Source organism: Podarcis muralis, chromosome 6, assembly GCF_964188315.1.
Source record: "Podarcis muralis chromosome 6, rPodMur119.hap1.1, whole genome shotgun sequence".
NCBI classification, from domain to species: Eukaryota; Metazoa; Chordata; class Lepidosauria; order Squamata; family Lacertidae; genus Podarcis; species Podarcis muralis.
This window is the reverse complement of record NC_135660.1, coordinates 15,119,209-15,133,851: the sequence shown is the minus strand read 5'-3', so window position 1 is coordinate 15,133,851 and position 14,643 is coordinate 15,119,209. Positions and strand designations below refer to the sequence as shown.

Below are 14,643 nucleotides of genomic sequence, written 5' to 3'. Positions count from 1 at the left end.
CAACCTTTACAGTTATTTTACCAGCAGAGAGAAACTGTTTAGACATCACTCTAATGCTCTTAGCTTCAGCAAACCGGGGCAGAGCAGTTTTGAAATTAAACAATATAGGGAGGAAAAAATAGCAACTCAGTAGAAATGTCTCCTGCACTGAGATATAAAAGAGGAGGGTTTAACGCTATTTTAGAAATTCACACTTCTGAAGAACTCCAGAAGTTTCTGTTCAGTCTTGGTTCACTTTCCCTCTCCTATCATCTTTGTTGAAGGGATTAGCCTACAGCAATCGGAGGATGCAGAAACCAGAATTCAGAATAAATATTTGCTGACAGATCAGCAGCACACTCCACTTGCCTCTTTTATTTGGAGAGGGCACAAAGGGTAGGGGGGACGGGAGTATTGTCACATATTAAAACAGAAATGCCAAAGAGATCGCCTTCACAAGCATTGGTTTAGAGGGGAAATCCAAAAAAAAACCCTGTACAAATGACTGGTTAATCTTGCCTTCAGCTTAAGGGAGAGTTACCATTTTATAAAACCATATCCAGGTTTTTTTTATTTAAAAAAAAATCATTGCAAAATATGCTCTCAAATCCAACAGCTTTAAAATCTTAACCCCAAGACCTAATGAGAATTAGACCTCCATCAAATGATCATGCAACATCTTATGAAACTCTGCTTGGGATTAAGACTTCCGCAGGCCACCCAGAACCTCTGTCTGCATGCCTTCCCTCTCTGAACACAGCAAAGGGAATAGTCAAGAACAACTACTCTGCTCTTTTAAGAGATTAGGAGGGGCAGCAATGAGAGATTTTATTTATTTAAAGCATTTTTTTACTCCACTCTTTGCCCAAAAAGTCTCTCAGAGAGGATTACAAGTCAATTTATTTTAAATTCCCACCTTCAGGTTTGGAATTCAAAGGACACAACACAAAAGGAAAGGGGGTGGGGAGGGAAGAGGAAAACAATGAAACTCAGCCACCAATTCTTAAAGTTCCGGTTCTTATAGCGACCAGCTGGGATGCAAACCGTTCCGAGAGTGAAGGAGTCTAACAGAACTCCTGCTTCCTATTATCTTCCTTTGCTGCAGGCTGATTGGATGGCTGCTGTCAGGTGACAGCTGAGGGAAGGAGAAGCCAGATGGAGATGGTTTTTCAGTAGAGCCAGTGGAATAGCCCTGCATCCCTTCTCTCCCTCTGCTGCAGCATTTGGGGCCCTGGTCTTAAGGGGCCACAAGTGTCATCTAGTCCAACCCCCTGCAATACAGGAGTCTTTCTGACCAACATGGGGCTTGAACCCACGACCTTGAGATTAAGAGTATTACACTCTACTGACTGAGCTATCTTGTTAAAACAAAGCCAGTCTGGGTCTGGTTAGTGCTTGGGAATCCCATTATGGAAGTAAGGTGGGACAGGAGAGTAAGGAAACAAAAATGAATACAGTGGTGCCCCGCAAGACGAATGCCTCGCAAGACGGAAAACCCGCAAGACGAAAGGGTTTTCCGTTTGCGAGTTGCTTCGCAAGACGAATTTCCCTATGGGCTTGCTTCGCAAGAAGAAAGCCCATAGGGAAATCTCCGGTGACCTCTTTTAAATGCTGGCGGTGGGGAGCAAAGCCTTTCCCCCCCTCCGGCCTTCGGAAGAGGTCCAGGAAGGCCAGCGGGGGCCGAAAGGCTTTGCTCCCCACCGCCAGCATTTTAAAAGCAGTCCGGGATAGCAGGGAAGCGCTTCCCGCTATCGCGGACGGCTTTTGAAGGCAGGCGGGGGGAGCAAAGACTTTCGCCCCCCGCCCACCTTCAGAAGAGGTCCTGGACCTCTTCTGAAGGCGAGCGGGGGGCGAAAGTCTTTGCTCCCCCCTGCCTACCTTCCCGGGAAAGCCATCCGGGATAAAGCCGGGACAAAGCCATCCGGGACAGCGGAGAAACGCGCTGCCTTTCTCCGCTCTCCCGGGAAGGCAGGCAGGGGGGAGCAAAGACTTTCGCCCCCCACCCACCTTCAGAAGAGGTCCTGGACCTCTTCTGAAGGCGGGCGGGGGGCGAAAGACTTTGCTCCCCCCCGCCTGCCTTCAAAAGCCGTACGGGACAGCGCAGAAACGCGCTGCCTTTCTCCGCTGTCCCGGGAAGGTAGGCGGGGGGAGCAAAGACTTTCGCCCCCCGCTCGCCTTCAGAAGAGGTCCAGGACCTCTTCTGAAGGCGGGCGGGGGAGCGAAAGTCTTTGCTCCCCACCGCCTGCCTTCAAAAGCCATCCGGGACAGCGGAGAAACGCGCTGCCTTTCTCCACTCTCCCGGGAAGGCAGGCAGGGGGGAGCAAAGACTTTCGCCCCCCGCTCGCCTTCAGAAGAGGTCCAGGACCTCTTCTGAAGGCGGGCGGGGGGCGAAAGTCTTTGCTCCCCCCCCCCCCCGCCTGCCTTCAAAAGCCGTCCGGGACAGCGGAGAAACGCGCTGCCTTTCTCCGCTCTCCCGGGAAGGCAGGCAGGGGGGAGCAAAGACTTTTGCCCCCCGCCGGCCTTCAGAAGAGGTCCAGGACCTCTTCTGAAGGCTGGCGGGGGGCAAAAGTCTTTGTCCCCCCTGCCTGCCTTCCCAGGGGCTTTTAAATCGCCCCGGACAGCGGAGAAGTCCTCTGCTGTCCCGGGCGATTTTAAAATCCCGCCCGCCAGCATTTTAAGATGGCCCCGGACAGCGGAGAAGTCCTCCGCTGTCCCGGGGTTTTTTAAAATGCTGGGGGTGGGAAGAAAAGCCCTTGCCCCCCCCCCCAGCCTTCAGAAGAGGTCGGGGGACAGACTGTCCCCGGACCTGGTCTGAAGGCGGTTTCCATAGGAACGCATTAATTGATTTTCAATGCATTCCTATGGGAAACCGTGCATCGCAAGACGAAAAACTCGCAAGAAGAAAAAACTTGCGGAACGAATTAATTTCGTCTTGCGAGGCACCACTGTAACTATATATAGTGCAGGTAGCCTGGGAAATATATGTATTTGCTACCTGAACTTTAAGGAGATCAGACTCACAAAGGGAGGTAGACAGCCTGAGGGAGACACACCCCATGACTGTAAACAGAAAACCCATCAACTTATAATGGTGTCATATGTTGCATGAGACAGGCAAAAATATTATTATTATTATTATTATTATTATTATTAATAATAATAATAATCAGCTGCCCTTCGACCTAAGGTCCCACAGAGTATCACAACAATTTAAAACACATTAAAACAGAGTGATTATTATTACTTGCAAACACAAGGTCTTAATTGCATGCATCTCCAATGCCAAAGGCCAGAGTAAAGAGACATGTCTTCGGCAGCCAAGGAAATCCGAACAATGAAAGTGACAGGCAAATGTCTGTGAGGAGGGAGCTTCGCAACCCTGAATTGTAGATACTCAGACACTGGAACGAATGTCATCCTCACAACACACCACTAGGAATTTATCAAGCCATGCCCATCTCTAATAAGTGGACAACAGGAAAAAGGACTTAGGCTGCTCCGTTGCTTCCAATCAGGGTCCCTTCACTGGCCCTCATCTCCCACTTACCGCAGCAAAGAGGACTCATTTTGCTTTTTTGGAAATAGGAGGGTGAGGTGGGTGATGAAAAGACAGAAGAGGAGAATCCCTCCTGAACTATCTTTGGCACCTGCAAAACTGTTGAGGCATGCACACCCGGTCCCAGGTTGCGATTAATATACAATTTATTCATATGCAATTTATTAATATACAATTTGTGTGTTGATAATCGCCCTGGGATCTTCAGATGAAGGGCGGTGTACAAATTCAATGAATAATATTAATAGTGATTCGGCAACCTGTAGCTCTCACCTGGAAGAAGCCACACACGTTCTCCATCAGCTTGGGAAGATTTCTCTTCAGTTTGAAAGATGTTTACGCATAGGTACAATCTCCCAGAGATATTTATAGAAACACAAGACTGGCACACAATGTTCTCTTTCACAATCGTACATTTTTGGAACAGGTACTAGGAAGGCGGGGAGCAGGAAACTATAAACACCCTGAAGTTAATTCTTCCTTTACAACCAGAGCCCAGTAAAAATTAGAGACAGATACACAAGGAATGCTTAGCATGTGATCTCATGCTCCGGGAAAACACAGGAGGACTTACCTTATAGACTTGCCCATAGGTGCCATTGCCAACGAGTTCAACGAGTTCAAAGATGCCTGCAGGATCCTAAAGAGAAATAAACAAAGGCATTTCAGACGGTCAGTAGCAAATACTTAAAAGTGGCTGCAAATAAAAACTTTGTTAAATTCGGCTAGTTTGCATTTTGCAGGGGCGCTTTTTCAGAGTGCTGGGAGACATGGGACACAGAATGAGTTCAGAAGGGTGGGGGGCAAGCGTCGTAGTAAGGGTCAAAACCCCTTCTCTTGCGTATCTTTCAAAAGTGCAAAAAACAAAACATAAAGCGTCTTAAGAACATACGTTGATTCTTGATTTATATGCCATAACAAACCAAAATGAGGTGCTCTAGAAGAAGCCATGTACAACTAAACTACTAGCAAGGTTGCTTCACTTTCTAACTTGCACCATAAGTGCTGGAGAAATCTTCAGTTTCTCATTTTTTCCAATCTTAAATTCGGTTCTCCACATTTCCACGGCAGTTAGCAAATTTTATTTTTAAGAAGTTCTTACGAAAATTCATTCGCATATTGGAGCTCATGAAACACAGATTTGCTGAATATTCACATTTTTGCAAACAAATTTCCCCTAATTAATGAATTTTCACACACTCTTTATTCCAGCACATACTCTTTTTTTACACACTATTACTTTGCACAGCGAAATTTGGAAAAGTGCAGATTTTGAAGGACGGCTCTTCTTACATCCACGTGTTGTTTTGAAAACTGCAAATTAGCATCCCTAGGCACCATTGAAATTTCACTCATAAACTCTTAGGCAGGGTCATATCGGTGCCCGCAAAGCACTACTGCCATGTGACACTATCAAAAACATACATCAAGAATGCCACCCACATTAAGCTCACCCCAAATAGTGAGCCCACTGGAGAAAAGGATAGGTGAGAGCTTAAATCAGATTAGGTTTTGCTCGTATTGAGGGTCACTGTCCGGCAAACATCTTTTGAGTGTGGAACTGGTCATTCTGGCCAGTGACCTTGTGATATTATGAGCTTTTCCCCAATGTAGATACAATCAGCATAGCTTGTTTCAAACTATTTGCTTCCTAGGTTAACTCCACTCAGCTCTGTTTGAAGCCCAGCCTTGTCAGAATTGCATCTGTGGGCGGAATTTTTTGCCTCACAGCTATGGGAGAACAGATGACCTTTCGTTGCTACCACAACCGCAGTTCTATCTTGATACACTTCTCATGGCCTTGCCGCCCACTAACCACATCTCCCAAGCATTTGTGACCTCAGGTAGGATCTACCTGGAAGAGAGATACGCAACCTTCAGTCCTAAGGCCTAATTTTATGCAAGCAGCTTGGGGCAAACTGAATCTGTTAAAAGTCAAGAACAGGAGAAGGGGTATGAGGACCCACGTTCGAACAGAGGCAAGAAATGGCCAGGTCACTAAGTATTCCGGGGGGGAGGGGGAGGTGTAGTTGGTAAAGCTGCCATATCCTCAGTCTATAATCCTGGTTCAACGTTCACTGGCTGACGTTTGCAAGCTCCAAGGAATGATTTCTACCTAAAAAACAAGAAACCCCAACTCACTGGCAGCGGAACTACGTGAGCTGTGAAAGATTTAGGAGACATGTTTTGCTGGGACACAAACTCAGTTTACATGGAGCATTGGCTGAGACTCATGACTGCGCCCCACATAAATTAGGAACCTTATAAAAGGAGTGAAAATAATGCAAATAAGGATCTACAGGTAAATCTGTAGGTGATTTGCAGCACACCAGCAAGACTGCCAGACTCCCATTTAATAATAAAGGTAAAGGTACCCCTGCCCGTACGGGCCAGTCTTGACAGACTCTAGGGTTGTGCGCCCATCTCACTCAAGAGGCCGGGGGCCAGCGCTGTCCGGAGACACTTCCGGGTCACGTGGCCAGCGTGACATCGCTGCTCTGGCGAGCCAGAGCCGCACACGGAAACGCCGTTTACCTTCCCGCTAGTAAGCGGTCCCTATTTATCTACTTGCACCCGGGGGTGCTTTCAAACTGCTAGGTTGGCAGGCGTTGGGACCGAACAACGGGAGCGCACCCCACCGCGGGGATTCGAACCGCCGACCTTTCGATCGGCAAGCCCTAGGCGCTGAGGCTTTTACCCACAGCGCGCCACCCGCGTCCCCCCATTTAATAATAGCAACTCCAAAAAGCCCTCCCCTCAAAAAGCAGTGCTCCATTAGAGCAGAAGACAGTGTTTCTCCCCCCCCCCCGTGTGTGTGTGTGTGTGTGTGTGTGTGTGTGTGTATGCTTTGTGTCTTCTTGGGTTCTTGTAAAGTCCTGCAAGCTCAGTCCAGAACAAGGCAGACTATGCTGAATAATTTTTTCTTCTGTGATGAAGCGAAGACTTCAGAGCTTCCAGCGCAAAAAAATAAATAAATAAAATAAAAGGTAGTTCTTGACATATGCTCACTCCTTCCTTAGGACGCAGCCAACATCCCCTTGTGCTTTGGCACTGGGGAGGAAGTTCGGTCATAAGTGGAGATGTCATTTTGCAGGGGAGCTACACTTTCTTTATTGAGATCACCAATAAATCCCTGCTAAGCTTCTAAGGAACCCCAACGCTTCTCCAGAGCACAGTTTCAAAGTCATTTTGCTTACGGGGTGGGGGGGACAAAGGAGAGCCTTTTTTCATCTTAATGTTCAAGGGGAGAATGGAAGGCTTCATTCTTATGTTGCACAAGATCAGAAGTGTTTTATGCGCGGGGCCATGCCAAGGTAAACCTGCTTGCCAGCTGCCGCCGCCACCAGCACCACATCGCAGCGAGGGACACCAGAACCGATTTTTGTAATGGTGCCTTTCACGTTGCTGTGGGCTACAGAGAGAACTTCCCAGGATGCGATTGGGCTGAAATGCCCAGCCATGAAGCCATTAAAGGCCTCTCAGCTGGGGAGATGCCACAGGGCGAGGGGAATGCGGAGCACAGCTGGGCCAGCAACATTCAAACAGAAGCACACAGCTCAAAATGGACAAAGACGTGGGATGTTTCTATAACCTGAAAGGCATTTTGTGCCATTAGAGCAGCAGGCTCCTATTGGCAGAGAGAAGGAACAAGGAACAAAGTGGAAAAGAAAAGGGAAAGGGGGGGGACAGGAGCCATTGTCAAGATGTGGCTCATGCAGTTGCATGAAACAAAGTTTTTTTTGGGGGGGGGATATACCGTACATGTGCGTGTTTTTGAAAAGAACATTGGTGCCAAACAAATGTGTTTTGGTTTTTTTTAGTTGCTGATCATTAAAACTCAAGAGCGGGAAAATAGCTTGCCGTAAGCAACAAGCCTTACAGAAACGAGGCTGAAACTACACTGGTTCAAGTACCACTGGGAAGGATATGGGAACTATAATGACTCTCATTCTAAATAGGAATCAGCACTAGGATGCTGTTGCTAAGAGTCAATCCACACTGCTCTGGTGTAGCAGCCCTGAAGGAGGGCTTTGCTGGTTTAGTTAGGGCAGATTAGCACATAGGGGAGAGAGGTAATTGTGCACTTGTGTGCATGGTGTGTATTGCACACTGCGGGCATGGAAGCATCTGGGCACGGAGGCACTAAATCAGTATGCATTCCATTTTTTCACGCGGAATATGCATGGAGTTGGGGCGCTGGACTCAAGAGTTCAGTATCTCGCGTTCAAGCAAGTACATGTCAAAGCATCTGTCTTAAGGGCACGCCCAGACAATCTGCTACATGCATCCACCACACACAGCGAGGTGCACAATCCATACCAGATATTGATCTGTGTCCTCCCCACCTCCTGCTCCCCAACCCTTCTCCATTGAAAGAAGAAGAAGATTGCAACATTCCCAAGCCCTCCCAGGCAGCTTCATACCAGAGCACAGATTTGAACCTAAGGACGCTGATCAAAACCTGATAACACTGATCGCTGCTGCACATGCACCCTTTTAAAAGCAATACACTCAGCCTCACACCTGCATTTCATCATTTTGGCACACCAGCTGCCCAATGGAGGGAAGAAGGAGTGGCGGACCCCCCAAGCACTGCAAAGCTCAGCTATCCCTATGTCCAGTCATTTTTGTTTGGTCAGTGTCCAAGACACACACACACACTTACACAAATTCTTGGGGACAAGTCTTTTTGTCTTTTGCTATGCAATAAAAATTGCCAGTTCTACTGCATCAGATGCATGTTCTGCTGCATGTTCCGGTGCATTTCATTCTGGAGCAAGACCACAGCCATCTAGGCGCTTAGGACAGGTAGCTCCAGCCCCAGAGGCAGTGCATATGGGATCTGATTTAATGAATTCTCACAACCTGTGAGTCGGTAGCCATTTTTAAATATACCGCATCTGATCACTGGTGCAGTGAGTCTGCATTTTCACTCACAGGCAGTAGCTCCCTATCGTCTCCAGTTCTCTTTGATCCTAAAACAGCCACGGGCTGGACCTAGGATGTTCAGCATGCAAGAGCCTGTGTTCCAACAAGGACCTAAGGCTGCCTTCTTTAGAGTCCACCTGTGCACCCATTTTCTAGAAACAAAAAGCAAGATCTTTAAAAAGCATTTTTGTGTTGCATGCTCTCCCTCTCTCTCTGTGTGTGAATGTTTTATTCCTGTTTTGCATAACCACAGTCAGTGAAAGAAGCCTGGCAGCTTATGTCAAGTCAATGAATGGCATCTCTTTTTGCAGCTGGCACTAGCAGTTGCAATTTCACCAAAGCCATGGCAACTGGAGCAGAATGCTAGTTATTAGCAAATGCAGAAAGAAAAAAGGGGGGAAAACACACGTTTAGTCTTCGTTCACGCTAACAACGGGCTGGTCCTTGATTCTGCTTTTACCCACACAGCTTTCAATGGAATAATGATTCTTCATTATTCTTGACACCTTCCCCCCTACCATCAGACCATCTTTGTATAAAAATATTGCTAGCCTGAGCTTCAGATAAATACAGCAAGTTAGAGGACATGAAAGGGTGTCGACACTTCTCGCACATCCATTAAGTCCTTTCGCAAGATCACACACCCCTGTACCACACCAAGTAAGCGCCAGTTGAGAACTCACAATCAGTGATACATGTCAGGATTCTATCTTCTCCTGTAAGCATTAAAAGTGTGTGCCAGGAAGGGACAATCCATTTCAACTTGCTGCAACAGAGCTGTTAAAAGAATATTTAGAGTTGTTGGACTACAATTCCCATCAGCCCCTGCTGGATGCCCAGCAGGGCTCAGTCAGTAAAGCATGACACTCTTAAACCTCAGAGTTGTGGGTTCAAGCAAAAGCTTCCTGCATTGCACAGAGTTGGACTAGATGACCATCGTGTTCCCTTCCAATACTACAATTCTAGGATTCTAGGATCACCTGCAGGTCATCAATTAGGGACAGACTGGTCTATAATAATGGCCAGGAAGCATGGGAGCTGGAGGGGGCAGATCTGGATGGAAGTGCCAAGACAGGAGCAGGACCCAACCAGGTCAACAGAGGGGACTGCAGCACAGCACCTCAAGTTCCAACTCTGTGAAATGGCCTCTTAAGGAGACCAGTCTTGAAATGGTCTTGGCTATACTTGCTTTGTCTGGAATGGGGTGAGGGGAGAAATTGCAAATTGCTTAGTAGTACAAACTAGAACCACAGAGACCAGAGGGCTGGAGAGAGCAGCACTGTGCCAGGGAATACAGGGAGCTGAAATAGCTCAGGAAATGTTCTCTGGCATTTAGGAAGCAAAATATGAAAGCGTTTAATGGAGCTCTGTAAATTATTCAGAAAAGCTTAAATGGAGACCGGCACAGCATAAGCAGAGCATAATCTCGGACCAATATAGTCACTTTTTTATATAGATTATGGAACTTGGGATTTTGCTGCTTATAGCAATGTGCTACATTCCGTTTAGCAAATCTCAACCTTCCCCCCCACAGCTCATTTCACAGACAAACACCAGGGGGCTTGCTATTACCTTTCCCCAGCCAAATACCTTTATTTGTCTTTCCACCACCAAAAGGCTATGGGAACAGAGATATCAGAACCGAGCAGACACTAGCGCAAGCACAAACCACAAACCACACAGCAGACATGTGGCTGGCCATCTAAAATGCAACCATGTGGGGGCCAGACACCACACGACAAGCCCCTTGTGATCATAGGTCCTTCCTCCCACATAGCTCTGGTGCTTTTCCAACACAACTGCTTCCTCAAAACCCAACCTTTTCCCACATGATCATTGGTTTTTCTTCTTACTACCAACTGTAACAAATGTCAAGTATGGACAACAGTATTAGCCTCCATCCTTCCCTTTCTGCCTCTGTCTGCTTCTCCCCTTGGACTATTTGTTACAGGCCAGGGTGGGGAACCTCAGCCCTGGCCTGGGGGGGCCAAATGTGGCCTTCTGGACACCTCTATCTGGCCCTTGGAATTTTTTTTTTGGCAACAACCACTCTCTTCTCATCCCTCGCGAGCTCTGCTTGACTTTATGTCTGTTTGCAGAAAGGACTTCAGTATAAGGGCTCTTTGGCATGGGTCTCACTTGGGAAAATATTGATGGATGGATGGATGGATGGATGGATGGATGGATGGATTGAATTTATATACCTCTCTATACCCGCAGGTCTCAGGGCGGTTCACAGAATAAAATCAGAACATAAAACCACAAAATACACAATCAAAATAGCAACAACAACCCAATAACCCATGATTCCTCCTTCCTGCTTGCCCAGAGATCTTCCAGGGGGTCCCAATGTTCTCCTGATGTTTCCCTTGGGTGCTGCCAAGGCCTCCCTCCGTGGCTGGATATCCCCTTTGCTCCTCCTCCCCCTGCTCGCCCACCGCATTCCCTCCACCCCCAACCAGGGACATTATATTAGCATCTTCAATACCCACAAAGCCAGTCTACAGCCCAATAAATTGCTGTGTCCCGGGAAGAATCCCAGTTCTGTACTTTGCCCCCAAAATGGCGCCAGGCACATTGAAACTGTAAAGGCTGAGAGATTGATTAGCTAGCTAAAATTTCAAGTTCTCGTTGCCCACATTGGTTTTAGAACAGATGCCATCTTTTGACTCAGGCCTGCTGGGGCGAAAATCTTGTTGGATGCTAGTGCCAATATTTTCCCTCTGCCACAACCAGTAGACAATGCCTGAAAGTGCATTGCTTTGCTAGCCTGCAGGCAAAGAACCAATGAGAAGGTGCAACAGGGTATACCTTACCTGGTCTACTGTCCTCACAAAGCCTCTTAAGCAAGGAGGCATGTACTACCTTGACAACATGTATAATCTTTCTAAGATTAACACTGTTATGGGTTTGGGCGAATGGTCTGTGTGATACCGTAGGTCCCTTCCAAACCTGTAAGTCTGTGTACAGAAGACTAGAAACTATAGAAGGAAGATTGTTGAACCAGTCATAGGCCAGTTCCTTAGTCAAGCTCAGCTAAGGACCTGCCATTTGCATCTTGAAAGAGTGAGCTCTGTTGCCATAGAGGCGTATGGGTGGGCCTGTCCCCATCTCACCTGACTGGATGCCACACAATAGGACAAAGGGGAGACTTCTTTGTGTGGGTTGGACCGATGATGGAAGCTGGAGACACAGAGACATGTCTGTTCTGTGCTGAACCTAAGCCACAGCTGGTGGCTCCCTTGGAAACTGAATGGGAAAGCAAGATCTTGCAGAGTGTCAATGCTGTGAGCCTATGCTCAGGTTGTGAATAAAACCATATATCCTAATGACACCACAGTTTCCACTGGCTTTCATGCCAAAAGAAACCTAAGCCTAGCTAAACACAGGCGCCCCTGCTATCTCTCACCACTCCAAGATTGGGATGATTCACCGGAATATCATGACAATATATTACATCATATTTCAGGCTATGTACCCCCGTTTAGACTGGGGCAAGTAGCCCTTTAATGCTACCCTACTTACACCATGTCAATCCACACTGCTGAGCTAACCAGTACAAACCACAGGACACTTGTATAAAACCAGTGGGGGGAAGAAACGCCAGCAACGCGCAGAAAACCAATGGAAATTCCTCAAATTAAAAAAAAGGAAAGGAACACTTCTTCCTGCGATCTTTTTTAATTTTTTGCAAAAATAAATAAATAAACCAGCACGTTTCTAATTATATCAGGCTGCCCGATTGCAATGTTTCTGCTCCAGAGCACCAGCCTGGAAAGCCATTTTCTGAGCAAGGCTCCATCTCTGCTGTTACCAGCAACCGCCGCGTCTGCCATCCCACTAATCCAGAAATATTAATTAAGATGACCTTTTTAGGCTTGAATTGTCAAGGGTGCAGCCATGCTTAAAAGGAAAAAGCCAAACAGACGCAGATATGCAAAACGGCAAAAAATAAAATGGGAGCGCGAGGTCAGGGTTCCGCCAGTTTCTTCACACCCTTTAGGGTGTCGAGAGACTATGTTGTGGCACCTCAATACAGTTTACAGACCCTCTTTCCCCAGGCAGGCAGCTGCCTTGGGCGACACAAATTCAAGGGACACCCACTCTGCCGGAAGCAGGCTGCTCATTCGCACTTGCAAACCGCTTTTGGCATGGCTTGCTCTCTGCTGTGAACCAGAAGAGGGAGGGTGTGTGGGTGTGTGGGTGTGTGTGCGCATGGGTGCAATAGGGCTGCAGCTTACTCTAAGCATGCACACAGAGGTCTAGGCTTCTATCATCACTTCTGGCTTCCTGCATCTACTCTCCATAAGCCACTATAACGGCAGGTCTGTGGCATTTGGGTCTGGTGCGCACACACTATCTGATTGTTATTCTGTATGTCGTTCTCGGGCAGACACTCCCACCATTCCTATTTCTCCATTTTTCCATTTGTCCCAGATAAATCACAATCCTTATTTTGTCCCTGTTTTGCCCACAGGGTAATGCATTGTTAAAAGTTTCCTTTTCCCTGTAGTTCAGAGCTTTCCAAACTGTGTGTCGTGGCATGTTAGTGTGTCGGTGTGTTGCGCAAATGCTCCCATGCTCCTCCCAGGGCTGGAAAGGGGTTAATTTGACCTCTGGTTTGCAAGTAAAACTGAATTACTGTGTCGCGAAATGATGCATGTCTGAAAAGTATGCCACCAACTTACTTTATTTGCCGCCCTTTTGACTGGGTTGCCCCAGCCACTGTGGGCGGCTCCCAACAAAACGTAAGACATCAAACACTAAAAGATTCCCTTTACAGGGCTGCCTTGAGATGTCTTCTAAAAGTCAGATAGTTGTTTATTTCCTTTCAATCTGAAGGGAGGGCATTCCACAGGGTGGATGCAAATACTGAGAAAGCCCTCTGCCTGGTTCTCTCATTGTGAGGGAACCACCAGAAGACCCTTGGAGCTGGAGCTCAGTGTCCGGGCTGAACGATGGGGGTGGAGACTCTCCTTAGGTATACTGGGCTGAAGAAGTTTAAGGCTTTAGAGGTCAGCACCAACACTCAGAAACATACTGGGAGCCAATGCAGTTTTGTTTATGGTCCCGGCGGCCGCTGCCAGTCACCAGTCTAGCTGCCGCACTCTGGATTAGTTGCCAGAGATATCATTCTTCAGCATTCAGGTCCCTCTCCAGGGTCTCGAGGGGGAAGTTCACACAATCCTTCCTCCGCCATGCGGAAAGACTGCATGAGGGGGGTATTATAGCACCATGTGGGATAGATCTAGCCCCCCTACCACACTCAAATGATATATACCACAGCCATAACCCTATACTGGAGCCACTTACATCAGAAACAATGGGGCAGAGTCCCTCCTTACATGGAAGAACTCTACAGTACCTTCCATGGTGGCGAACAAACAGCGGAGGACAGCTTCCATAGTGGATGGCCTGGCTGCAGCGGAGAATGTTTTCTTCAATACATTTGGGGGTGGAGAGAGGTAGCATGGAGCTCCCTAAGTAGTTGCACCTCAAAACAGGACACACTGCTTTTACCACTAATGCACATCAACACTACAGTTCCATGCACAGTCTATGCACATGTCCACTATTGCACACACTGGAGCGGCTGATCCATAGTCCTATTATGCCTTTATCCCAAAACAGCCATACTCCTGGGATGACAAGACAATGGCAGGCCAAATGAACAGAGCATTCAAAAGCCTGAGGAGTGCATTCTCCTAAGGATGAGAATGGGGTGTTACAAAACCCTATTTCTTTTGTCTGTGAAATGCTCAGGACTATTGCTCAGCTTCTGATATTCAGAATTCTGATGGGATGCCTCTACCGGTCTCGTGTGGGTGGCAAGTTTGATTCTCCCACTTTTCAGCACAGTAATTCCATAATAGCTCAGTGTGGCATCCTACACACGCCTGGGAATTATAACATTTACATTAAGCTCATGAGGAATGTCACTGGGGAAGTTATGTGCCCAATAGAGAGGAGCCTGTGTTGTGGCCAGAGCGAACAATATCATACAGACAATCTAGGCCCCTTTCCCCCCTCTTCTAGGAGCACTGACCCAAAGAGAACAACCCCTTAGTCTGCACGAGCGGAGCACCCATATCAGTGAAGAGCAAATTCTGAGGGAAAAGAAGGCGAAAGCTTCTGTTTCAATATTACCTGTGCTTAATGGGGTATATGTTTCCACAACG

The 14,643-nt window shown here is 47.4% G+C and overlaps 1 protein-coding gene across 5 annotated transcripts in view; it reads right to left on the bottom strand.

Moving 5' to 3' along the window:
* The window catches only part of TNIK (TRAF2 and NCK interacting kinase), a 295,093-nt gene that overhangs the window by 242,380 nt on the left and 38,070 nt on the right, over positions 1-14,643 (bottom strand). For all 5 annotated transcript variants that reach the window (XM_077929773.1, XM_028731575.2, XM_077929774.1 and 2 more), the window contains exon 2: positions 4,110-4,175. In XM_077929773.1, coding sequence (XP_077785899.1) covers positions 4,110-4,175 — 66 coding nt within the window. The remainder of the gene's footprint in view (positions 1-4,109; positions 4,176-14,643) is intronic.